This window comes from Lycorma delicatula, chromosome 1, assembly GCF_047948215.1.
Source record: "Lycorma delicatula isolate Av1 chromosome 1, ASM4794821v1, whole genome shotgun sequence".
In the NCBI taxonomy this organism is placed as follows: domain Eukaryota; kingdom Metazoa; phylum Arthropoda; class Insecta; order Hemiptera; family Fulgoridae; genus Lycorma; species Lycorma delicatula.
Window position 1 is genome coordinate 143,084,098 of NC_134455.1, and position 27,236 is coordinate 143,111,333.

General features: G+C 33.6%; 1 protein-coding gene across 2 annotated transcripts in view; it reads left to right on the plus strand.

The window, feature by feature from the left end:
• mei-41 (ATR serine/threonine kinase meiotic 41) overlaps positions 1-25,676 on the plus strand; it is a 152,724-nt gene extending 127,048 nt beyond the window's left edge. For both annotated transcript variants that reach the window (XM_075362915.1, XM_075362925.1), the window contains exons 19-23: positions 2,046-2,457; positions 6,227-6,514; positions 7,495-7,827; positions 17,657-17,888; positions 23,608-25,676. In XM_075362915.1, coding sequence (XP_075219030.1) covers positions 2,046-2,457; positions 6,227-6,514; positions 7,495-7,827; positions 17,657-17,888; positions 23,608-25,569 — 3,227 coding nt within the window. In that variant the 3' untranslated portion in view covers positions 25,570-25,676. The remainder of the gene's footprint in view (positions 1-2,045; positions 2,458-6,226; positions 6,515-7,494; positions 7,828-17,656; positions 17,889-23,607) is intronic.
• Positions 25,677-27,236: the final 1,560 nt, after the last annotated feature.

A 27,236-nucleotide genomic window follows, 5' to 3' on the forward strand; every position in this document is an offset into this window, starting at 1 on the left:
CTGTCAAGTATGGGGTAGCAAAAACTCTTAAAACTTTGCAGCAAATTTGTGATACCCATAAGGTCAGTAAAGACTGTACGGCCCATTCTTCCAGGAGACAATGGTATTATTTACCTGGACATTTTTCAAAATTTTCTAATTCCTCAGTTAAATGATGATGACATAATGGATGCCATTGCTATCAGCAAGATGGGCACCATGTAGAAGTCTGAGATTTTCATGATACTTGATTCCCAGGTTGGTGGATTGATCATAAAGATCCAGTTGCACAGTCACCTTCCTTCTAGATTTGACACTATTAGATTTTTTCTAGTGGGGTTTCGTTAAAGATCAGGTTATATACCACCTTTGCCTGCTGATCTTATTGTGCTAAGACTTTGAATTAAGCCGCAGCTGCAGAGGTAATGCCTAACTTGCTGGCTACAGTCTGGAATGAAATCAACTACAGGTGGGATGTATATCGCATTAAAAATGGAGCCATATCGAACCAAAGTGAATGTTGGGTGACAAACTTGATGTGTTTTTCTATCAAATGAGACCTCAGCCGAATCTGTGATTTATCCCAATAAATTTTTATATGCTTTTAAAGTTGTGAAGTCCTTTTTAAATCATCTGGTATTCTAAAAGGTACTAAATATTAGTCCTCTATTTTTATTCACCAGTGAAGTTTCTGTTTCATTATTGATAAAGAAAGTTCCCAATTACCTAATACTCTTATTGTATTTACAAATCAATGTATAAATACTTTTTATGGGTTTATTTTACCATTAGCATTTTCAAGAACAGAAGCCATATTTTTTAGATTTATCTGCAGTGTTATTAAATTGTGATTTTTTAAAATATATTTTTAATCTTTCTTCTGTTTAAAAAAATTCTTAATAATTTGTGGGAATTTCATCCTAGCATTTAAATATAACTATCATATTACAACTTATTTTGGTGATCGATCTGTGCTTTATTAAGTGATAGTAAATAGTATAAAATTATTATAAAACTTATTTTTAAATTTGAAAATGATGATTCTTTTCTTTGTTATTTAGAAGAGTTTTAAGTTAAAACTATTATCATAAAGGTAAATTTATTATCTGCTTAATGCTCTTACAAAGATGAATGTAATTAGAAAATTTAAAAAAAATCTTGATCTTAAAGTAATTTCATTCCATTTACTCCCACCTGATGAAATTGTGATCTCTGTTTCAGAAGAAAAACAATAGAAATTAGTAAAAGTATGAATTTTAATAAAAGGGTTACTTTGTGTCATTTTATCTTTCTTCAACTATTTAGTTTAGTTTATTTATTTATTTTTCAAATTGTTGACACAACTTATTAATACTTAAGACAGATCTTAATTAATTAGGTATGTACTTGAATCTATGTTAAGGAATTGTAACATTGAATGTAGAAAAAGTACTTTTAAAGATTTCAATGGTAATCCGTTTCTTGATATGTGGTATTCTCTTTCCTGATGTATAATGCGGATTGATGGCTGCTGATGAAGGAATTTGAGCCAAAGTTACTAGTGTTGGAAAAGAAGTTGTTCCAATAGGCTATTGGATTATGTTTCAGGACTGTGTACTAGTAATTAAAGGATTGCTGAAAAGTTGCAGAGTGCTGATTTAATTCATAGCTGTACATAATGTGTAGACTAGCAGTCCCTATAATTTGTGAGTAAATTTATTTAAGAATGATATGAAGGTGTTCATATAAGTATATGAAGACTAAGATCATAAAACTTCAATTCTTGGATAAAGAGAGCTGACCATAGAACTAATTTGACTAAGAACGTGAGAAATGTATTTATTGTATCCTCAATCTGTTAGTGGAACTGATTGATGATTATCTTCATAATGATTTTTTTATTTTCTAGTTTTTTTTAAAAATAGTACTTCATATTATTTTATTTAGATGTGTGTAAAGTATGTATGTATTTTATCCTTTGATTAGGTCATACTTAACCCTTCCTGTGTGTGGCAATCATGCCTACCCTAAGTGTTTCATTTCTTCACTGGTAATTTTTTTTTATTGGAACTTATTTTTTGTTTTAGAATTTTTAGAAAGATTTTCACTTATGGATATCGCTAAGGGCTCATTTAATTGCCAAGAATACAGTAGATCATTGTTATACATGGAAGAATATGTAGTGAAGAACCCAGATAAATTAGAGGAATTGTTACCATCAATCGGAAAGATTTATTCTCAGTTGAATGAACCAGATGGATTAAGAGGTGTCATTGCTTCTCATCAACATGAGCCTACTCCAAATGAAATACTATTGTATCATGAGATAACAGGAAGATTACATGATGCTGCTACTTGTTATGAACATCTAGCTGCCCTGGAAGCACAGCAATCGGCCCAGTGTGACAAAAATGTTGTCAAAGGAATGGTCGGTTGTTACCTCAGTATGGATCAGCCATTCACTGCCTTACATTTGTCTGAATCATTATTGGCTAGAATGTAAGTATCTAAAACCTTCACATAAAGTCTATTAAGTAATATATGTTGAACCATTTTTTTTTGCTCCTACAAGTTTGGAAAATTATATTTTTACATTTTCATAAAATTATACATTAAACATAATTCTGAAGCAGACTTTTATTGCCCTGTCTATAAAAAGCAGTTATAGAAGGAAGTACCACCCAATATTACTTATGTACAATGATAAATTATAATTATATGCATATATTTTAAAAATAAAATAATTATTTGCACGTGATGAGTAGAATAATGAATTTTTATTAATTTTATTTTAGTCCTCAATACAAAATCACTTTTGTTTACTTTAGACACACTTTTTTTCATTTTAAGTAATATATTTTTTTTCTCTCTTTTTTTTCTTTTTTCATTTTAAGCAATATATTTTAAGCTGTTAACTGCAATGAAATTTTGTAGGCTAACATTTTTTTCTTTTTTTAAATGGTTTTAATGTTAACTAACTCCAAAATTGTTATTTGTGTGTTTAATTAGTTGAATTTTTGTGGCTCTTTATTAATCCCATGATTATGGAACCATTTCCTTTAGCAATCATGATGACTGGGAGAGGAATAGAGGATAGAGGAAATATGTAATGGAGTTGAGATAACATTTTCTTAATTGTCTATAAACTTATTTCATCTCTAAAGCAAATATATTTCTTCTTTAATACATTTATAATTAGCCTCCAACTATCCAAATTTTAACTGTAATATTGCCCCTAGTATTTAGTTATCAGTTGCCTTAAACTATAATATTAATTATTATAATTCATCTGTAATCTACAGTCCCTGTCACTGAACTTAGTTTTAAAAGATGAATCCTAATGTAAAGTGATACATAATTTCATTAAAATTAAGTAATACCCAAAATTATCAAATGATGTATAGAATGATACTTCTAAAATTAACTTTTGATTAATAATTGAAAATGCTTTATAATAATAAATCATTTGTAGACACATCCATAATGCATATAGACATTTAGATTGATTTATTTCAGTATTAAGTAATGTGGCTAGACCTGTTCTGTGTGAGCTCTAGCAGTAGTAGTTATATACGAAGCCCATTCAGTCAAGTTATGACTGTATTCAGTAAATGTTTAAAGCCAATAAACAGGTTCTCTGAAGAAAAACACAGTGTGACAAATTTTAACCTTATTTTCATTTTTTGTGTATAAATCAGAGTCCAATGTGATTTTCCTTAAATCTAGCAATAAAGTTTAGTACTGTGATAAGTGTATTAGCAAATAATCATCTAAGATTAAGTGTGGGTGATGTCACCCTTATCAACCCCTACAAGGTCAGAGTTTGGAGATTATAATAATGATGTTGCAGATTTGTCTATAATAAAATCTTTAATGGATAACTTCAAACACAAATAATCCTAGAACAAAAGCAGATTGCAATAAGTCCCTGAATTTCATGAAAAATTTGGTAAAATAGCTCAGTTATAAAAAACATTTGCTATACGAACGAAATTAACGTTTGCTAAACAAAATGAAATTAATGAGTCTGCACATTGAAAATCTCACTTCAAATAAAAATGGTAACAATCTTATGATCAGGTGACTTTGACTAGTACTCTGCAACCAATATATATACTTGGAATCCATGGAATTCCAACATTGCCTTTTGAAAATGTTTCTCCTACTTTATGAGGGTAGGGAATTAAGACTGGTATGAGTGGATTTGTTGTTAAGGAATAAATGATTAATACCTGTCACTAATTGATTAAAGAGTGGGATGAACAAATAGAACACTGGGATTATTGTTTAGTTTAGACATTTCAATAAGGATAAGGTGCTGTAAAGACGGAAAATTTAAAGAAATTTGTCCACACAATAGCTAAACTTGAATATTACTATTCATTTTATATTAATCAATCCTTATTTTGTGGGAAAAAAATACTGTTTGGAAAAGCTTGAACATTCAAGAAGGATCTGAGATTTAAGTTTCTATGGTTAACAGGGCCAGAAAAATGTTTATGAGGAGGGGTGAAAACAATCCATTTTATCCAATCTCCTTCAATAGTGATTTAGTGAAATTGATTCACAAATGTTTTTGTTAATGTTTTCTGATATATAATTCTTTATTTTAAAATGTTTTAATGGTTGGAGGAAGGTATTTTTCGTAATTAATTGTTCAATAATAGATATAATGTGTTTAGATGTGACTCAGGAATAAGCTGCAGTTGGAGGATATTGATAGCATGTAATACAAAGCTATTAATACATTGGTACAATTTGATTCTAGGTATGAGCTGTTACAATTTAAACAAAACATTAGTCTTATTCTATGTCACTAGTATTCTTATCTCCAAATGCAGGCTTAAATGATTATAAGGATTTCTTGGAAGTTTTTAATGACGTTAATGCTTTTTTATAATCTATTCTTGGATGATTTTAATTTAAATGAAGTTCACAATATTAATTTTAATTTTTCTTTAGGATCCAACCAAGATAGATTTTTAAGTAAATTTATTCTGTTTCTGAATCTAAAACTGTAAAATTACACTCCAAATGACAACAATAGATTTTTTTATTTAATACTGAAGTATAATGTAGAATACTGAAAGAAACCAAATGCATATTATTTCCGTTACTTCCTGAAGACAGTTATCATCCTGCTGTTATAATTGAGTTGTGCTTGTTGATGAATTGATCTACAATTTGGTAGTTAATCAATTAAATGTTAGCTTTAAGAAGACTAATTTTTATTTAAGTTTTGTAATTTAAGGTTATGATTTGGATGATTTTATGGATACAATTGTTTATATATTGATTATGCATTGAATCATTACTATATGTTGTACCAAGCAAGTTATGGCTGTATACAAGCATGTAGTAGAGCTATTAAATCCAACTACTCTCTTTAGTTTAATTTTTACTCTGGTAATTTTTTTTATTTTTTTAATTAATTAATTTTGGGAAATCTTATGGAAATGTATGGGATTAAATATTCACATTAAGAAAACCACTACTTTTTTTATTATAAGAATCAAAAACTAGCCAAATTTATTTCTTGAGATTTTTGCTATAATTCATATTTAAACAAATATGATATTATGTTTATAATAAAATATTTCAGAATTTATGTAATAAAAAACATAATTTGATAACACTGATGTTTATCAAGCTATTAATGATTTAAAAATTGACATAGTTATTTTGAAATTTGAAAACATTATGCCACTATTTGTTCATTTTATTAAGAATGATTTTTTTGACTTGTGCACATTATATTAATATAGTCTCTTTTAAAGATAACAATTTCTAAGGAAAAAACAATCTGACTAAAAATAAAGTATTATTGGACAAATTGTGCTCATTTTTTTATATGAATACCAACACCTTTTTTTTAACTAGTTAGAAACTGCCTGTGCGTATAAAATTCATCTTGAATTTAAAAGAGTGTACGTGTGGTACGTTATAATTTTTCAGTTTGATGGTTCTTTTTCTTTCTGTAATTTTCATTTATTTTTTATGTACATGCCATTATAGCAGTATTATAACATTCTTCTCTTTTATATTTTTACTTTTTATAGTCTGATTTTTAAAATTGGGCTTTTGATGAAAATATATCCACCAAAAGTGAATACACCTTCAGCTATAAGTTAATATTTTATTATTAGTATCTAAAAGTAAGTTTTTCATTTTATTTTTGCTAATCGTTGTAAAATTTCTTTTTCTATGATTCCTCACTATATATCAGTAGATAAAATGTGATTTTCTAATAGGTTTTTTTTGCGTTTAGTTCACAGTTTCTTATCACTCATGATTTACATGGTGAACAAGCAGAAGCATTGTGGAGCTTGGGTAGGATGGACCAACTAGAGGCTATGTTTCAAGATCATTCTGAATTGAATTACAATGATAGTTGGGGCATCAATATTGCGCAAGCAATGGTACATCTTAAACAACATAACGAGTCATTAATGTTAAGTAAACTTAATATTTTACGGAAAAGTCTTGTAGAAAGGTTATTAAGTAGATCAGCAATGTCTTCTGGTGGTTATAAACAAGGATATGATTATATAGTCAGGTAATCTTTTAATGCTTCCATATCTTAGTGATGTATGTAATAATCTTGCATGTCATCTTAATTTGCTTATTAGCTAATTACTGTTGGCCATAGTATAATGCTGGTCTTACCCATGAGGGCTGCTTATTAAAATGTCATACTTGTCATTAAAATGTAAAATTAACTTTTAAAAGGCTCTAATAAAATACTTTCAAAAAAGTAAAGAAAGAAAAATATTTGGAGAAAAATTGTATAATGAATAAATATAGTCTTATTGTAGACAATTACTGCTGATAAACTTCATAATATATTATGAAAATAAAAAATGTTCACTCCTAAACTAGTAAAATAAAGATGTATTGTTTTTTTTTTTTTTCAGCAGGACAGATAGATTCTTTTAATAATATTATTACATGTTTTATATTCATTTTTTGAAGGTGTCATGTAATCATTTGCCAAGCTGTGTTTTATATTCTGCTTTAACACTGAACTGTACACTGTGCTCTACGGTGCTACTCAGTTAAAACGTTTCACATTCTTATGGAAGTCAAGCTTGTTACTAAAGTCTAGGCTTTATAATCTTGAGTTTAATGTAGTTGAAGCACAAAATGACTAAGCCATCAAAATTTGCTTAAAAAACAATTTAGTTTTTTTCTGTAAAAGATTAGGAAGAGATTATTTTGAAAGAAAATAATAAAGTTTTCCAGAACCATGAAAAAATTTTTTTTTTACTTTTTTAAAGCATAATTAGTAATTTTTTTTTATATCTGGATTTTATTGTTTTAAAAATAAATTCAAAACCTAAAACAAGTAGTGATTGTAGCTGTTTCATTTATGTATATTGTGAACTTTCATTTTATTACTTCTAATCTTTTTCTGATCCACCTAAATAAGAAAATATATTTGTTCATTAATAATTCTTAACAGTAATTATGATTGAAAAAAGTTGTTTACAGAAAAAGTTGACTAGTGTATTATTGCGGTAATGTCTTTTATTGCAGGTTGCATATATTAAATGAATTTGAGAAAATTGGAAAGCTTGTTCTGAATTTGCCATCTGACATGGATAATTGTGATAGCTTTGATAATGAGGACATTAAAAATGGAGGTCTGTATCTTGAGAAACAGTTTAAAAAGTTGGTAGCGATGGAGTTTGACCAAAGACTAAAACTTTTACAACCATCCAGTCGGGTTCTACAGCCTGTATTAGGTATGCGCAGAGTTTTGTTATCTCTGGCCGAGAATATGGTTCCAGCAAATAATCCTAGTGTACATTCTTGTCTGAAACAGGAAATAGGTAAAAGCTGGCTTAAAAGTATTGCTGTAGCTAGAAAGTAAGTATTAATTTAATTTTTAACAATTAGTGAAAGAACCACATTTCAGATTTTAGATTTTTCTTTTAAATGTATATTAAAAAAATTTCTTATTCAGCTTTATTATTCTCTCTTCAAAAAATGTTTCCACCAGTGATTAATTATTTTGCCTTTCAGTTTCTCATCATTTTAAAATTGCATTGCATGCCAGTGTCTTAAACAGAAAAAAAAGAAACGATCACTAGGTGCGCGGTCAGGGGTTTGTATGATGAATGTCCAAAACTCTCCCTGTGAATGAAGTCACTTCAATTCTTGTACTATTTTTGTTGCAGTGGGTGGTTAAGTATTTATCATCTTTACTTCTGAATAACATATCAGAGAGTGAAAAATGTAGAAAACTACATTTTTCACAGTACATATTATCATTTACAATATATACACAATTAATGAACTCGATAAGCAATAATTCTTTGTTGTCCTAAAAGGCAGTCGCCATAAGTTTCCTATCAGAACAATCTTGCTTAAACTTGTTGGACTTCGGAGACGATAAATGCTGCTACTGCTTTGATTGCTGTTCTGTTTCAATTCTAGTATATGAATTTCAAAATCTCATCTCTAGAACAGGGTTAAACAGTTTATCTCCTTTGTTTTGGTAGTGCTGCAAAAATGTTTCAGCTACTCCAAGGTGTTTCTCTTTGTGTCCATCTGACAATATTTTTGGCACCCACCTGGTGCATAACATTCTATAACCCACTTTTCCCATTAAAATTTTGTAAATTACTGAACGCAAAACATTTTAAAATTCATTAGATAGTTTTGAAACGGATTTTGTGAATTTTTTCATTTACTTTTTCCAGCAAATCATTCCTGACCACAGATGGGCAAATTCTATTTTTTTTTGCCTTAAAGATTCACTCTGTCTTCTTAAAACAAAAGACATCATTTTCAAATTTCAGCTTCATACATAAAATTTGGTCCATTAACATGGGCAAATTTCTGTGTGGATTTTAGTAGCAGATTGTTTTTTTCCATTAAATGTGGACAAATGTGAGGTTCAGATTATTGTTCAAACCTGATACTTTGTGGTACTTATTTTAACACTCTTGTCAATTAGATTATGCATCAATATGATTAGAATATTATTGACCACTGATACAAATAAATGCGCTTCGAAAGTAGTATTTGTTTCCAAACTATTAATCAATGGGAAAGTTGAAACAGCCCTTATGTTTTGGAAGATTCTTAATGCCTTTAAAGCATTCAAATTGATAAGTTTGATAACTGTCAGTTTTGTACCTTTCGATGGGTCTTGGTTATTCCTATCTAAGACTGATATATTGATTGTTCAGATTATGCTGTTTACATATATATATTTATTTATTATCTTTGGTTCTAAACTCCAGATTAGCTATCATCCAGAGCACCATCTCTGTGCCATAACAATTATGTTGAACCCTACATAATCATTTTCTAGAGGTCAAAAATAAAGTCATATAATGAGTAGAGACATAATCTATATACTACACTATAATATATGTATTACAACCTGTATTTCTCTCATTTCATTTATTACATAATTATTTCAAAGGAAAATTACTACGTAACACATTATTAACCCATGTCCAACTAAATAAATTAAGTACTAGTAATATAGAAATAAAATTTGAAAATAGTAATACTATTATTTTGATTTAGTTTATTCCATTGTGTCAAAAAAAAATCACAAATAATAATTATACACCAATTAATTACATCACACAGTATTGGAAACAAAATTAGCATGCCGAACAATCGAGTTTCCTTCATTACCGATGGCTTTAATGGGAGTTGTCTTCAGATCCTCTAACTGATTACACCTCACTGTAATAAGCCAGGTCTCAGTTGGGGTGCCACCGATGTAAATGCCTTGGTAGACATTTACATCAGTGATTTTTAACTCAGCTTTTGTCTTTGCTGCAGGCCTCTTCTGGACATCTTGATTGTCCTACATTGTTGCCTTCTGAACTAGCTAACCAAGTTCGCAGAAACACGAACCCCACGCCTAGTTCTACATTTAAATAAGCTACTTTTGATTGTAAATGCCTTATATCATACAAGTCTATTTAGTAAATATAATGCATACCACCAGCAATGTTGATCGCAACAATGGAATTTATTACTATTTCCCTTAATGTGTTCATCTCTTTCTGATCTAAGCTGTCAATTAGACTACAACTACGAACTCCAGTCTTGTCTACCAGGGAGAGGTGGACAGACCGCCGATTCCCACTCAGCTCTATCTCAGAGTCCTGCGTGACATTTACTTCATCACCTAAAACAATCATTGTCGAAATGGCACTACAACCAATGGCTGCATGGATACCCATGCCCTCAGCAGTGCAGTCACCATCTCTCCGATAGCTATATTGTTTGTCATTTATTAACCACCCTCATCAAGACTGCACCACACCTCACGGCTGCACGGCTAACAATGCCCTCGGCAGTGCAGTCACTGTCCTGCTGACAGCTTATTCTTTACGTAATTACCAATATACTTCTAACTTACCAATGCACCTACTTACATGCATATACTTTCGTGATACCAATGCACCTATTTCCAGCCAATCTAACTGTCCAGGCAGTACCCTAGCCACCCGGGGTACTACTCTACTCATACCCCCTTAGCTGATCTGCTCAGTGCGAGATACTTCAGGAAGCCAGCCACTATTGTCCATTCTCTACAGGTCTTCTAATTGACCCACAGATCCAAAAAGGAATTTACTCTCTCAAGTTCCCTAGCGACTCTGGTATGTTCAGCCTCATACCGGGGACAGACATAAAAGACATGGTCCGCAGTGTCATCAGCTCCACAACTGGGCAAAGGCTCGAGTCAACCAAACCAAACCTAAGCAAACTGTCCCTAAATCCACCATGTCCCGATAGAAATTGTGTTATGTTCTGATTGGAGGAAACCCACTTAACTACTCCCAGTTCTCTGACATCTGGAAATATACCAAGCATATATTGACCAGTAGAAGATTCATTCTACCTAATTTGCCAAGAGTCAAAACCTTCAATTTCTTGCATAAGCCCTGGGAATAGAGGCCTTCCTTCTTCAACACACCTCTTGCTATGTTCCGTAGTCAGAATATCTATGGGTTTATTGCCAGAAATTACAGAGATTGCCTTTCGCGAGACAGTTCTGAGCCCCCGACAACAGCTAGCAATAGAAGATGCTGGGCTCGCAATAAAATATCCCTATAACACTGAAATTGCATACAATGAGCCAAGATGGGCACAGCGTTCAACATTATGGCCTCACAGACACCTTTATAAAGAATCCGCATGGTACGGAAATTCAACCTCCAGTCAGGGTGGACTACCCTACAAACACCAAAGAAAGCATCTATTGCCTTATGACATACTGTAGGTGCTCCTTGAATTGAAGTTTCTCATCATGGAGTACACCCAGATATTTCTGAATGGTGACATACCTTATGGGAAGGCTGCCCATTATGACAAGTCACAGCTAGGCGACCTTTCAGAATCATCATAGTGGTCTTTTCTGGGCTAAAGACTATCTTACGCTGAAGACTCCACAACCTTAGTACCTTGCATGCCTCTGTTGCTCAGCATTCTTTCTCATTCTTCGAGTTTCCTTTGAACAGCAGCAACCCATCATCGGCTTAAGCGATAATGCAGCAGTCACTGGGCAGTCCCAACCACATTAGAGAGTAGAGTTCAACAATCTACATGAGGATTCCCTCTTTGACAGAGGGATCCTACCCTAGAGGGTATTTCCTACTTTCGAACTGCCGTCGCAAAGAATGACGGTTTGGTTCCTGAAGTAGCTCAAGAGAGTTTCCACCTCATTTTGTGTGCAACCATGCCTCTGCAGTTGAAACAAGAGGTCCACCACAGATTATTGAAGACCTCAGATATATCCAAGAAGACATCATTAACATATTTGTAAACACTAGACGGATGCTATGTCTAATACCTTGAGAATTGCTTTCTCTGTGCCCTTGTCCTGGCGAAAACCATACTGGTCGTCCATTAACTAATGATCGGAAGTTAACCTACTATTTATTCGGAGGTGCAAGACCTCGAAGACCTTACCTATTACAGGCTAGAGTGTCAAAGGCCGGTAAGATGAGCTTACAATGGGATCCTTGTCGCCAACTTTGAAAAGTAACTAAAGTACACCACGTTTCCAACAAATGGAAAATATCCAGCAAAGAACATTCTATTGAAAACCCTAGTAAGGGGACTAAATGATTATGGGATATATGCGAACAAGGAGCTCCACCATGATACAATCATATCCGGGGGGCTTTATTCCTAGCTAGACTGCAGATTATCTGACGGACCTCCATCTCAGTGATCTCAGAACCAAAACTTGCGACTTCCCTTCAGACTCGGCGATGATACGAGGTTTTACCAACCTCAGTATCATCTGGAAGTAGATTGTTCATCAGTAGACTGAGAACACGATCCTTATATATTACAATGCCGTCCTGTGTTAAGAGAGCCAACAGTAAAACGTCTTTTTTCTTTTTATGCCCGATAACTCTATAAACTATCTTATTTCCCTGCTCTTTCACAAAAGAGCGACAGGAATCTTGCTTAGAGGACCTAATCTTATGAAAATACTCGGTCCTTGTTTAGCAATAGTCCGCAAGCAGAGCTGCATGCCATTCAGGCTCACCCTCACATTGTGCGGCTCTCCTTAGCCGGCCCACAGTCTGCTTCATTACTGTCAAGTCTCGAGTTCACCAACCAGCTACTCTCTCTCGACCTGTACCTCGAGGAATGGATTGATCAGCAGCTTCAATAACCACCGAAGAAAGACCCTCCGCCAGGTACTCTAATGGGAGCTTCTCCAAGCTCCGAGTAAACATCCGAAGCTTGACTGCAAGAAGATTAGAAAATTTAGGGCAGTCCACTTTGCTGTGCAGGCAGCTTCCCTATAGACTTCACGCACCCCTCTCACTAAGTCAAAAACTGTTCGCCGATGATTGCTCATGCAGTCACCAACTGCAGACCAGTTCTGAATCCTACCAGGGATATCCTTGCCAATGGTAACATCAATTTTTGTATCATGGAAGGCTCTCCGTCCATTAACCATCCCGGCATAGGTATCCAACTTGCCTGCTATATTGAAAACTTTGAAATTGTGCCACACAGTGAAACCTTCGACCAATTAATTCACCGCTTTCATCTGTGATCCCACTCTGCCAAAGAGGCGAATTGATGCTCACATCAACACTTATCAGAATTGAACAACCTCGTACCAATGTAAGCTTCCTATCCCATTTTTCCAAATGTTGTTCAATGGGATCCATGTACTGGAAGTATGAACTAATAACTACTAGGTCCAAACCATTCATGGCAAGTTTGACGACATGATGCGTGTCAGAGGCCTGCCATACAAAAACAGTATCTAAAGACTTCCTGTACAGAATTGTGGCTTTACTGTCTTGTCCAATGAAAAATTTTTTCCATTCTTAGAAACCTGGTAGATAACCCTTGACCATGTATGGGTGCTGTAGAAGTACAATATCGAGAATCCGCAGTTTGACAACCTCACCTAACTCTACTTGGACAACATAGGTGCCCTGGGCATTTAATTGACTGAATCTAACCATCCAAAGAGTTGAAATACATCTCAACTGCTCTTAGACAGCAACCACACTCCCTATTATTGACAGAGTGCCTATGGTTCTTGTGCAATCTTTTACAGTTGACACAAGACAGAGTCTCTTTCTTCTGCAGACAGTTGTCATGCTTGTGGCTTTCCTCATCACAATGCGTGCATACTGATGCATATTTGCAGAATTTGGCCCTAGGACCGAACCTGTAGCACTGAAAACATTGTTGCACATCAAGGTATTCCTTGATGTGGCGAAATGTTAAATCGACATAATCCTTCCCTCAGCCAAGAATTTCTGGAAGAGATCAGCACCTACTTCAAAAACTCCATGATACTGCTGGGCATCACATTTGCCAGTCTTGAAGACCATCCTACATTCCTTCTCAAAAGCAGCCCTTGTTCAAATCGGTGTTCTGCTCTCGTATGAGAGTCAGCACCTCCTCATCGGACAAACTGTGGTCAGTGTCATAGACAATGACCCGGGGCCTACGCTTTATTTTGAGATCAACTTTAACCTCAAATTTCTTGATGGTCGGAGAGTCTGTGATGACTTGGACTGTCTCCTTATTGTCTACAACTACAACCAACACATTGCTGGTCCCTTTAATGTCTCAAATCTTCAGACCCTTTTGGCTGTCACGAAGGACAGCCTAAAAGTCCTTATTTAGGTCTGTGCTGGACTTGGTGGACCCCTCCACTTTGTTCATGAAAAGTACGTCCGGCTTTTTTGCCGTCTGACTGGCTTGCCGCTTATTTTTGACAGTATCAGTGTAGCACCTAGGCTGTGCTTGGGGTGGGACCGAGACCGGCTTTTGAATAACTTTGACCTTCTTGGGCAGGGAGGCCAATTTTTCATAACCTTCCACCAATGCAGACAGAACCTCTTTGAAATGCCAGAACTGTAGAATCAATTTCGCTCACACCTTACCTGATGCTGCAAAAACTAGAAAATTATCTAGCTCCTGCATTGCTCTTACCATCGAGAGAGAACTGCCTAGTGTACCCTTCTCGCTCTGAAACTTTTCCACCAGTGGATTCGCCTTAACTGCCCAGGTGGGCGCGTCTGTGTCCATTGTGAACCCTTCATCTTCTGACATCAAGGAGGTTGAAGAAAAAGGCTCCAGCCTCCTCTTCCACCTGGACTTTTTAACTTCCTGGAAGTCTGCCATGACCGGAGATTCCCTAAAAATGATCAACTGACACTTGTCTTCCTCCTCCAACTCTGTTGGGCAACCCCACAAATGCTACGACTTCTAGGTTGGTACCGTAGAATATACTAGGAAATTCACCAGACTTATACTAATATTTAACTTTTTTGCTGAGAAGCTTTCCAAGAGAAAATTGGTGCACAGCAGAAGTTAACCTAAATTGCTGAGGACATGGCAATTTTTAGGTTAAATGCTTGTTTTTAACAAATCTTATTCACTTTTAATTAAAATACTACTTAATTTATCTGCTTATAATTTACAAAATGTTTTATGTTAGTAGATTTGTAATATAAACACTAATTATCACTAATGAAATTATTTAAATTGTATTTTTATACTCTACCACACTTGTCACCATGTGGTTGTGGGACTAATTTAGAACTCTGTTAATATCTAAAAAACTGTTTTTTCGATCACTTTCCAATCTATTACACTTATTCTACCTCACTAATAAACCTTTTAAGATATCACTCACTGTATTTAGATACTTTTATCCACTTGAAATCTATATTTTCTAGTAGTGCCAAAATGGCTGCTCTACACTCACAAAGCTTACAGCCAAGATGTTGACTATGGGGCAGTGAATGTTGGTGGTTTAAATTATATGGTGGCAGTAGATTCTTCTGAAGGAGAGGAATGGTTGGTTACCCATCTAGTGGAGTCAACCCTGTTAATACTGGGCAAGTATCCCCCGATGCTTGTTTTTGTGGGCCTTGTGGAAAAGTGGGGTTCCATCTTCACCAGGTGGCCAAATATTTGGTGCACAGATCATTAGACAAGCTTTGAGTATCAACGCAAGGAGTATCGCGAGGATGCATCATCGTTGGTTACTGCGGGAAGTCGAGTCCTGTTGAAGAAGCTGGTGGGGCCCCCAACCATGTAGTGGTGAAGGTGGCGGGTCAGTCATATGTAGACCTTCTCTGCACAGTTAAGGATACTGTGTCACCGTGAGAGGTGAAAATTCTTTCGGCACGTAGGGGTCAGGGAGCGGACTTCCATGTAGGAGTTCATGACAAGGGAACACAGCTACCAATGTATGGCAACAAATCATGGATAAAGTGGAGGGTACCACTATCACAGCTGGTAGTGATGTTTGTAGCTGGTAGCGGTCCATTTGTTGATAAAGGATGTCAACACCCTTATCATGGAGGAGGAACTGCAGCGTGAGATGCGGAAGATTGCTGGGGACTCTGTAACAACAGATGTTCTCTCTCTGAGATTGTTGTATGGAGAGACAAATGAAAGGTGGTGACGGTGGCAGTTCCGCCTCTGCTGGCTGAAGAACTGGTGAAGGTTAGGCAAATTTGCATCAGGTATGCGAATCATCCTACATGAATGATCCTCCATGATACTTGCCCTGTCAAGTATCATGTCCACCGAAGAACGATGTTATCGGTACTGGAGGGTGGGGCACTAGGCTGGGTCCTGACACATATTGCTTTATTTGTGGGGTCGAGGCACATCTGCAGAAAGATTTTCAAACTGAGGCCAAATGTTCTTTATCCAATGTTCAAGGACATTCACTAGGGGTGGTGTGGCTGTAAGACCAACAACAAGAAATGAGACCTGTGCACCTTCACTTTTGGGGATGGCCTAGGGTTGGAACAGCTCCGTCCTCGAGGGTTGGGATGCTCATGTGTCTCACTTTTGAAGATTGGGTGGAGATTTCCTTGGGACTTTACAACTGAGGGGTAAAGTAAGACCGTAGTCCCAGTGGGGATTCCTTTTGGGGTTCCTCATTAGAGGCATGGCGTGCAAATAAAAGGACGAGTCCTGGCTATCTGTGGGGGGGGGGTTACCTTAGTTACTATCAAGGTAGTTTGAGGTGATGGCACCCTGTGGAGCTGTGTAAATGCTTAATTGTGGGTCCATCTCCAAGGGTGGATAAACAAAGGAGAACTCAAAGAAGAAGTTTGTCTGGGTTGAAGCCACTGAAGAGTGTAAACTCAAATTGGTTGTTTTGAGTGCTAATATTTAAGATATTTTTGCAGCATTAATAAAAAATAGATTCACAATTGAAATTAGAACATGCATTAAAAAAGTATTATGAACAGAAAAGAGCTGTATTTTTATTACATGCTGTAAAATGTTGACATCTGGATCTCCCATCATTATTTAAAAAAATTTTAAAACTATTTAATATTGTTTAAATTAATAAAATACCCTTTAAGTTAACCTGTTTCTAAAATTACATTAATTACCTAAATATCATTAAGTTTTCTGGCAACTATTATTATTTAGTATTGGTACATTCAAATAAATGAATGACTTGTTATTTGACATTGTTACATTCATATAAGTTTTAACTACTCTAATTATTCTAATTACTAAAATAAAAAAACCTTTAAAAATTTTAACTCCAGACATATATTGTTCATATGCTTATAAATGCTAAGAACAGAACTATGAGTTTTGTATTAATTTTTTTTTCTATTTTAAATTGATTTTATTGCAATTGTAGATGTACATATATTTTTGCAGTCACAAATAAAGATTCTTATCTTTTAAGCCTTGGAAACAAACACCTAACTAATGCTATTATAATTGATCTTTCTAAATACTGATGCAAAAATTCCAAATTCTTGTTTTATTTTTAGATGAGCTGTTAGCACTTTCCAACAAAACTTTTTTTCAATCAATGTATACATTATCACCATTATCTTTGTTTAAATTTGTTATCAGAACTCTGGTATTTATTAAGTAAATTGCATGTTGAAGAGGATATCCATTGTTTATGAAGATATTTCTCCTTCAATGTAGGTTGAATTTCTTTTCCCAGAGTTGAATGCTCAGTACTGCCAACTAAGGCATAGTGATTCTATGTAGTTCATATGTAGAATGGTGGCATGTGCTTAATATTGATTCAATAATACTCATACCTTGTATTAATTTAAAAACACTTCACTTTTGATTTTTTTTTAATACGAATTATTTCGGTTTGTCGTTAAAAATTAAAAATTGATTTTCATTTTATTTTTAATGGGTTTTTTCTGTTTATTTGTGTTTACAGATCTAACAACTTTCAACAAGCCTATTCCAATATATTGTCAGCTGAACAGTTAAAACCAAATGGTTTATTTATTGAAAAGGCAAAATTACATTGGGCAAAACTTGAAAAAGATACAGCTCTAACCGCTCTTAAAAGAGGAATTGAACAAACTTTCCCTTTGCTTGTAGCATCGGCTGATATTAATTCTTCAATTGCACAATTGAGCATTGATGATCGTAAATTATTAGCCAAGGTATTTATTTCTTTTGAAATTTTTTATTTATTATTTCTACATTTTTTATTTATTTTCTATTATTATTAGTATTATTACGAGGGTAAATCAAATATAAACAGGATTTTATTTTTTTTTAAATTAAAGGCAAATATAATTTATTTTTTTACATAGTTTCCTGATTTAGAAATACATTTTTCCCAGCGAGCAGGATGGTTTTTTATTGCAACATTGTAGAATGAAGCTGGTTGTGTCAGGAGCCAATTGCGCACAAATCCCTCTACACCCTCATCATCTTTAAATTATTGCCTTCCTTGAGCTTCTTTAAGCGGCCCAAACAAATGAAAATCACAGGGCAATAGGTCTGGGCTGTAAGGAGGATGATGAAGTTGAATCCAGTGCATTTCTTCTAGTTTTGAGACTGTTACAGCTGCAGTATAGGGCCTGATGTTCCATGGAGGAGGATGGCTTCTCAAAATTGGGTGGTCTCGTCTTTTGCGGCAATATGCAGCCCTCACCTTGTTCAACAGCCCACAGTAGTAAGCAGCATTGATTGTGCATTGCTTGTGCAAAAAAATCAATGAGCAAAAGTGCCTCATCGGTCGAAAAAAACGGTTGAAAGAACCTTGCCAGCTGACAGTTGAGACTTCGCTTTCACTGGGGCTGCCTCCCTTTCCTCTGCCACCCCATACTGCCTTATTTTGACTGGGGAGTGTAGTGGTGGATCCACATTTTGTTGCAGATGATGATTTGATTCAAAAATGCATTACCTTCTTTCGCATACCTTGCTATAAGCCTATGACAAACCTCCAAACATCTCAACTTCTGATCTGCGGTCAAAAGGCGATGAACCCAACTGGCAAACACTTTATGGAACTGTAGGACATTTGTGATGATCACTTGACAGTTCCCATAACTTATTCCAATCTGTTCTGCAATTTTCACCCATCGATTGTCTTCAAGAATGTTTCAAACTGCTTGAATGTTTTCATCTGTAATGCTGGTGTGAGGATAGTAATCATGTTCCTGATCTTTCACTCATTCTCATCGTTCCTTAAACTCTTTATGCCAGGCAAACATATGAGTCCTTGACGGTATTTGGTCCCTGAACTGTGCAGTCAATCTCTGGAAAATTTCCTTCATGAACAAGAGCAGTGGAGGGCTGCACTTGTTGCTTTGACATCGTGAGCGTTACTGACAGATTGGTTGGGAGTGTGGAATGGCTGGCTCTCCCCACTCCTAATAACTCTACCCAAGCATACTGGAAGTGCGGGTCCAGTCCTACCAACTGTAGATGCTCAGGAACAAAAATCCCTTTTATATTTGATTTACTCTCGTACAAACAAAACATGTAAAATATAACTAAGTATAGCTTACTAAAGGATTTGTATAATTTTAAGTGAAATTATGGAAAAAAATAAAAATCTGTTTGTCGTCAAACATAATTTATTACATAAAATAATTTGCTGCCTGTAAGTAGCCTGGCTAAGGAATTTAATGTATAGATTTAAAAATATTTAATGATTTCAATAAATAATCTATAAGAATTATTTTTTTTGTTTTTTAATACAAAATTGTATTTCTACTGTGGTTAATCTCTGGTAAATTTCCATCACTTGAACTCCTTCATAAGCAAGAAATTTTATAATTATGCATTGCACAATGGAGGGGTGCACCTGTTGTTACAACATTGTGAGCATTACTGACGAATTGGTTGGGAGTGTGGAATGGCCGGCTCTCCTCATTCCTAATGACCCCACCCAAGCATACTAGAAGAATCCGCCTAGTCCTGCCAACCGTAGATGCTCAGGAACAAAAATCTCATTTATATTTGATGTACGCTTGTATTATTATCTTTTATTACTGCATAGGATCCCTTTAGTCAGTCTATTACCCAAGTCTCTTTAATGGGAATGTTTGGGCCTTGCAGTCCTTCTAGTACTTTTTGATCCGTTCTATCTTTTTTGCTCTTTCTAGTTTTGAAAATGTTCAAGTTTTTTTATTATGAGTGTGAAGCAAGTGTTTTTGTTCTTGATTTTCTTCTTTAATTTTATCTTATCTGTGGTGTCTTTTGATCTAAGGCCAGTTTCCTTCAGATCCTCTCTTATTTCTCTGATCCATCTGCATCCTGTCTTGGTATTTTTCGAGTCAAGATTGTATTGTACTAGCTGTATCGGAAGTCTTGAATCTTCCATTCTCTTGATATGTCCAAAGAATTCTTTCCTTTTTTTGTCATTGGAAGAAGAAAAAGCTCTCCCAGCCACCGTCTGCCCACAACAGACGGCAGTGTTGGGATCTCACTGCAACTGGACCTAGCCATGAGGCATGGTTCCCATGCTGTTATTACAGGCATCTAGCATTTAGGCAGCACCTGAGCAGAAGGATTCATTTCTCCTTGCGAGTCATTGGCAGACAGCGACCCAAGGGAGCCCCTCCTGTCCACTTATGAGGACTGACAAACCCCCACTACTCATCTGCCAGTCTTCATTTGATGATCACCGTGACTATGCCCTCAATACATGCAGCAATCAGACTGCTCGCATAAATCTTTTCAGATATCCTCAGAAACAGCCATGCCTGGTCAGGAACTGGGTCAGTTCATACTCAGCCTCCCCAAATTCCTCAACCCATGGCTATATTTTCAAGATCAACCTCCTTGTTCAAGCTCCTCCTCTAGGGGACTCCTCCCATCTGTGTTGCCATCTCTCCATCAGTATGGTATAGGCCTCTTCCCTTTCCAGCCCCTCTCTCATCTCTACAAATTGTCTTGCAATAAGATCTATCGGCGGAATAGCTATGATGACCACCAGCACCTTGTTCATAGATATTGTTCTGTAACCACAACAGGTCCGTAGTACCAGCCTCCTCTTGACACTGCCCAACTTGGCTTGCGAACACTTTACTGTCAACCCATGCAACCAGACTGATACTGCATAAAGTATGATTGAATGTAAAACGTGACAAAGCCAAACAGTGTTGTGCTAGCCAAACAAATGTTTGGTCCATAGGCAATCACTGCTAACCTGAATTTTACCTGTATGTACTGAAGAATTACACTTATTTTATGATTCATTAGTCGCATGGTATATAAATCATTAGTATAATCTTTAATGTTCTGATAATCTTAAAAATTGATTTTATTTTAAGCAAAATGTTAGTTCCTTCTGACAGTATTTTTATTTAGAAAAATTTAGCATAACAAAGATTTTTTATTTAGCATAACAAAGATTTTTGTGATGTGAAATTCCCAATTATATTTGTTGCTGGTTAATAAAATTAAACGATTTCTGATATTTTTGCAAATTAATTAATATTGCTCTCTTTCATTCATTGAAAGAGAACTTATATTTTTTTTATATTATTTTTTAAATTTGTATAAAAATCCATCTACAACCCATCCTTTTTATAAAGATTATTAAAATAATATCAATTATTTTTGGCCAGTGTTATATGCTGAGAAAACATTTTTTTTTACCTGAAGATAATAAAAAATGAAAGAAAGGAGAAAAAAATTAAATCACTACTGAAAAAGGATTAAACAGTCACATATGTATTACATACATTACTTTATAGTAAATAATTCTGGAAAGTATTTACTATAGATAGGTTTTATTTACCTTATAAATTGTAATAAAATTACTGTGTAAATTGATATAAATTTTCCTGCTCATATTCTATCTGATGGAATTCATCATTTTATGTTTGATTGTAAACATATAAATATATTACACTTTTCTATAACATCAAATCTGTTGTTATTATCATTAACTATGTAAAGTGTTTCTAAATTACTCTCCGTATTTGTTATTTTATGCTTATTAAAAGTGAAATATTCTGGTTCAGTAAACTACTTGGAATTTTAATTATTTAGGTTATTATACATTTTGAGAAATGTTGCTTGAATGATAGATTTGTTTTACCATTGTAGGTATTATATCGTGTAATTAATACGGTATGTTTTATCGTATTGGTTGGTATATTATATGGCAGTCAAAATATTTTATTTTTTATATTAGCTTGTATTAATTTGTTTTTTCCTTATTGTTGAAATATATTACTTTTTTATTTATTTTATATTTTACTCTTCTTTACTCTACAAATCTAAATTTTATTTATTGCCATTAATTCGATAATTATACGTTAATTTTTATTTGTGTAGTTTTTACTATCATTTAGTTGTTTCTTAATAATATTCTTTCTTATTCATAATTTTTATATTGTGAGACATTGACATCTCATATAAATTCAAAATTAAAACATCAGTTCATGGTGTGTGGAGAAATTCAAACATTAGCTGCAATTTCTTGGAACTTTTTTTTTTTGACAGACAGACAGGTTTTAATTTTTAGATTCTTACAAAAAGGCAGAATCATAAGTTCTGTCTCTTACTCAGAACAGACAATGGGAATAGTTTTGTCTCATGTCAGTGCTCTGCTGTACACTGCTACCCAAACACAGAAATTCAGTTTGACTGGGATACATCCTGGCCAAACATCATCCCCATACACAATGACTTATTGCCTAGTGATGATTACTTGTTTCTACACCTAAAGGATTCCCTTCCTACCAGCATTTCAACAAAACTTTGAAACTAGCTGTTCTCTGTCATAAATCTATTGATTTAGGGTGTATTTTGTTTTACATCACTCAAAGTAAAACCTACACTTTCCTAGCTTTTTTTATCTTGTAGACTATCATACTCAAAATTTATCAAATCGTTTTATAATCTCTGAGACTGTCTGTAGTTGTAAAATGAATAATTCAGAAATATTAATATCACATTTTAATCTCTTGTCACTACTGCTTGTCATCTGAGGCAACTTAACAAAAAATTATGATTGATTGGCAAGTTGCAAATATGTAGTTAAAAATATAGTTTAAAAACATATATATATATATAGTTAAAAAAACAGTTTCAATAGCTGTTCCATTTATTCTGTAAGTATCCTCTATATTATAACTAGCAGATTTGGAAATACCTACCAGGTTAATTTTGTGAAAACAAAAAAATGGTGGAATGCAGGTACATTATTATGTTGTGAATATTCTCAATACAAGTTAACTATGAAATATTTATTTATTTTTTATACATAATTTTTCTAATTTTATTTAATTACAAATTGAGCCATTGTTATTATATTTGCTACACAGTATTGAAATATACCATCACATATTATTGAATTTTTTATGAATATTATTTTAAATTATCTTTTAACTTAAAAAAATTACTTTAATTGTTATTGTCATTTGTTAAGGGTGTTTAGATCTTGTGTTTATCTTTTGTGGTTGGCAGTTTATTATGTTTTAAAATTTTTATTGACTTCATTATTGCTTTTTTCTTTAAATATATGCACATTCAAAAATTTCATAATTTTCTATTTTAGATTAATTGTAGGAGTGTTTTTATTTTTTAAACCTTCTGATTTTCTCTATGTATTTATTTTTACTTATTCAAAATGGTTAATTTTAATGGCACTCAAAACCAGTGTGTTGTTACTGCTTTCAAGTCAACAAAGATATATAACACCAATAACTAATCAAAATAGTTGTGATATTAATCTTGGCTTACTTAAAAGAAAAAAAACTGTATCTTGATAGAGGATAATACTCCCTTGTGGCCTGATTTAATTTTCTTTGATCTCATCGTTAATAAAGTACCTAATTGCCCTTTTTAATAACAATCTGTAGTGAAATAGTAATGTGATCTGGTTTTTGCTATAATGATTTGTTTTGTTTTTAGGCTAGACTGTTAATTGCAACCTACAATGATCAAAATGTTGAAATGGAGACAAATCTAAGTTGTTACATCGAGGCAGTTGAAGCACGAAGAGATTGGGAAAAGAGTATAATTTGCCTTGCACAATTTCAATACAAAATATTCATTTCATATGATGATATCCAGAAGCAATCAGTGGAAGGCCTGGAGTGTCAAGAAAAACTTGTTAAATATTTTGGTAAATCTCTGCAGTATGGTTGTAAATACATATATCAATCTATGCCACGCATGTTGAGTATATGGCTAGAGTTCGGTGCACAGCTTGCCAATAATTCCTCAAAATCTTCATCAGCAGCTTCATCATCAAATCAGATCGCCAATATTATTGAACAGAAAAAGACAATGATTAAGTTAAATAAACTGATAGAGGGGTTTATCGATAAGCTACCGTTGTTCATGTTTATGACTTCTTATTCTCAGTTGCTGTCAAGAATTTGTCACCCGCAAAATGACTGCTATAATCTTTTAAAAAAAATACTGGCAAGAATTATTAAAAGTTATCCAGAACAGAGTTTGTGGTTATTCATTGCGGCATCTAAATCTAAGCACGCATTAAGAGTCAAAAGGTGTGAAGAATTATTAAACGAACAACTTATTCAAAGCGATAAAAAATTATTGAATTTTATTTCTTGCATGAATCAGTTACATAATTGCTTAATTGAATTTAGTAATAGGGAATGTAGTGCCAAGGAAACAGTTTCATTCAGTAGCTTGAATAAAAAATTACCTCGTTTATTAAAAGAGTCATCTTTTTGCCAAATTTTGCTTCCTCTTCAAAAATTTATGACAGTGTCCTTACCTAGATCAGTTGATTATAGCGATCATAATCCTTATCCTCTGAAGATGGTATACATACATAGTGTTAAAGAGGAAGTAACTGTACTAAGATCATTGCAAAAACCTAAAAAGTTTACCGTTGTCGGTTCTGATGGTTTAGAATATTTCATGATGGTTAAAGCAAATGATGATTTGCGATTTGATGCCCGACTTATGGACTTTTTTAATATTATAAATATGTATTTGCAGTGTGATGCGGAGGGAAGAGACCGTCGTTTACATATACGCACTTACTCAGTTTTAGCTTTAAATGAAAATTCTGGTCTTATTGAATGGATATCAAATTTGTCAACTTATCGTAATGTAATACAAAATTTGTATCAACAAATGAATATTAAAGTTAATGATCTTCAAAATAACTACTACAATATAAACGTACCTTTGCAACAGAAAAGGCAACATTTTGCTAATAATTTGCTGAAGAAATATCCTCCAGTTTTAAGAAAATGGTTTTTACAAGAGTTTCCTCATCCAGTTTCCTGGTATCAAGCGAGAACTGCATATGTTAGAACAGCAGCAGTAATGTCAATAGTAGGCTATATGGTTGGGCTGGGTGATCGTCATAATGATAATATACTGTTGGATATTTGCAGTGGAGAAGTTATGCATGTTGATTTTAATTGTTGCTGTAACATTGGTGAAGAATTTCAATGGCCTGAGCGAGTTCCATTTCGATTAACTCATAATATGGTGGATGCAATGGGTCCTACTGGCTATGAAGGTATGTTTATACAATCATGTGAAATCACTAATCATGTTATGAGACAACAAAGGGAACAACTGATTTCAGTTTTAAAACCACTAATATATGATTCGCTTATTAAAAGAGATGAAAATAAGTTGAGAAAAAAAATTAAGTCAGGACAAGAAAATTGTGAAATGACTAACGAGTTAAATGTGAAACGTCTTAAAGATATTAAATTAAGATTAGAAGGAAGTCTTAGAATCATACCAAAAAATAAATACCCTGCTATCGGTAAACAGTCACAATCGTTGTCAGTGGAAGGTCAGACAAGAAGTTTAATACACCAAGCGACTGATATTGATAACCTGTGTCAGATGTATGTGGGCTGGACACCATTTTTTTAATTTGGTATTTTTTAAGTTAATTTGTATAAAATGTTAGAGAAATGAACTTGAAATGCATTTTATTAAGAGCAGGTCATATCAGACATTATATTTTTTTAGTTTTTGTATTGATTTGTGGTTTTTGATTTTATTGGTTGTGTATATAGCAATTCCTTGCTCAAAAGACATATTTATTGAACACTAATTTCATAAAAAATGTTTTCTGGTCACTATATATATTTTCTAGTGTTTCATTACAGTACAATTTTAAGCAATACTGACATAACGTTGCTCGATATATTGTGATCACATGAATGTAAGGGATTTTATTAGTGATTTTCGAGTTACATTTAGTCTCTAACCTAAATCACAGAAATAAGATTTTTTTTAAATTTCTACCACAATTGTGAAAATTTGTTTTTACATTCAATTCAAAAAATTATTATAATCATCGTAGTATATTTGTAACGTTTAAACCGTTATAAACATTCATTAATAATTATTCGATTATTTTGTCTTGTTTTGCACAGCTCAAAAATAAATATTACAGAGTAAAATACTAATTGCATTTTTCCTCAAATAATTTTAATTTAAATAAAATATCTTAAAATACTGAGTTCAAGTTAACTTTGAAATCTTAAATGAGTTAAGATTAATTTATTTAATTAGTTAATTTGTTGATTACTATATCTGTAACTATTGTAAATTATTCATACTGTTGATATATATGTATAAATTTACATGTTATTTGTTATTATGTGATTTACCTGGTTCATATTGTCATCATAGTTTATTAAGGGAATATTAGTAACTATTGAAAAAATGTAAATATAAAATGTAATAATAAAAAGTTTTTTTTCCCCAGAAGGAGGGGATACCAGGGTGGACCTGACATCCCCTCCATCATGTGAATGATGGCTTTGAACTTGTCGGGATCCTTTGTTTTTTAAACTTTTATTTATTATTATTATCATGTGTCTGAGCCCTGGTTCACCTCCCACTTATATATTTTATGTTTGTTGATGATTCTGTCATTTATATCATTTGGTGTGATTCCAGTTTTCTGTAAGTTTTTTGGACTTCTGTGGTCCATGGGATGTTTTTGATTGATACTGTGTATTCTAGGATTCTTCTGGTCAGGCGTGTTGGTGGAAGTGGAAGTCTCTTTATGTGTCTGTAAAATTTCAGCCTTCTCTTCCTCATGTTCTTTAACATGTTAGAAAAATGTTCTCTGGTTTCTTTTCTTGATCTTAGCCCGAAACCCTCCTCTTTCATTTTCAGACCAAGGATTTTCCTTATTATTTTCTGTTCTTGTTTTTGGAGGTTCTGTAGTTCCCCTTTCCTGTTGGTTACCAGTGTTTCACAAGCATATAAGAGTTCATGTTAAATCAGTTGGGTATTATAGTGCTGATCTTTGTTTGTTTAGACATGCATTTTTTGTTATAAATGTTTCCAGTTGCCCAGAATGCTCTCTTTAGTTTCTGCAGTCTGTACTCCTGAGCTTCTTTCTCTGTCCCTGTGACCTGCATGATTTCTCTGTATTTAAACTTGTGCACTCTATTTTTTATCACAGATCATGTTAAACAGCAATGAGGATAGTCCATCCCCTTGACAGATGCCAGTTTTTATCAGAAAAGGTTCAGTAATTTCTACCAAGAATTTCACTTTGGACTTTAAGCTCGTTAATT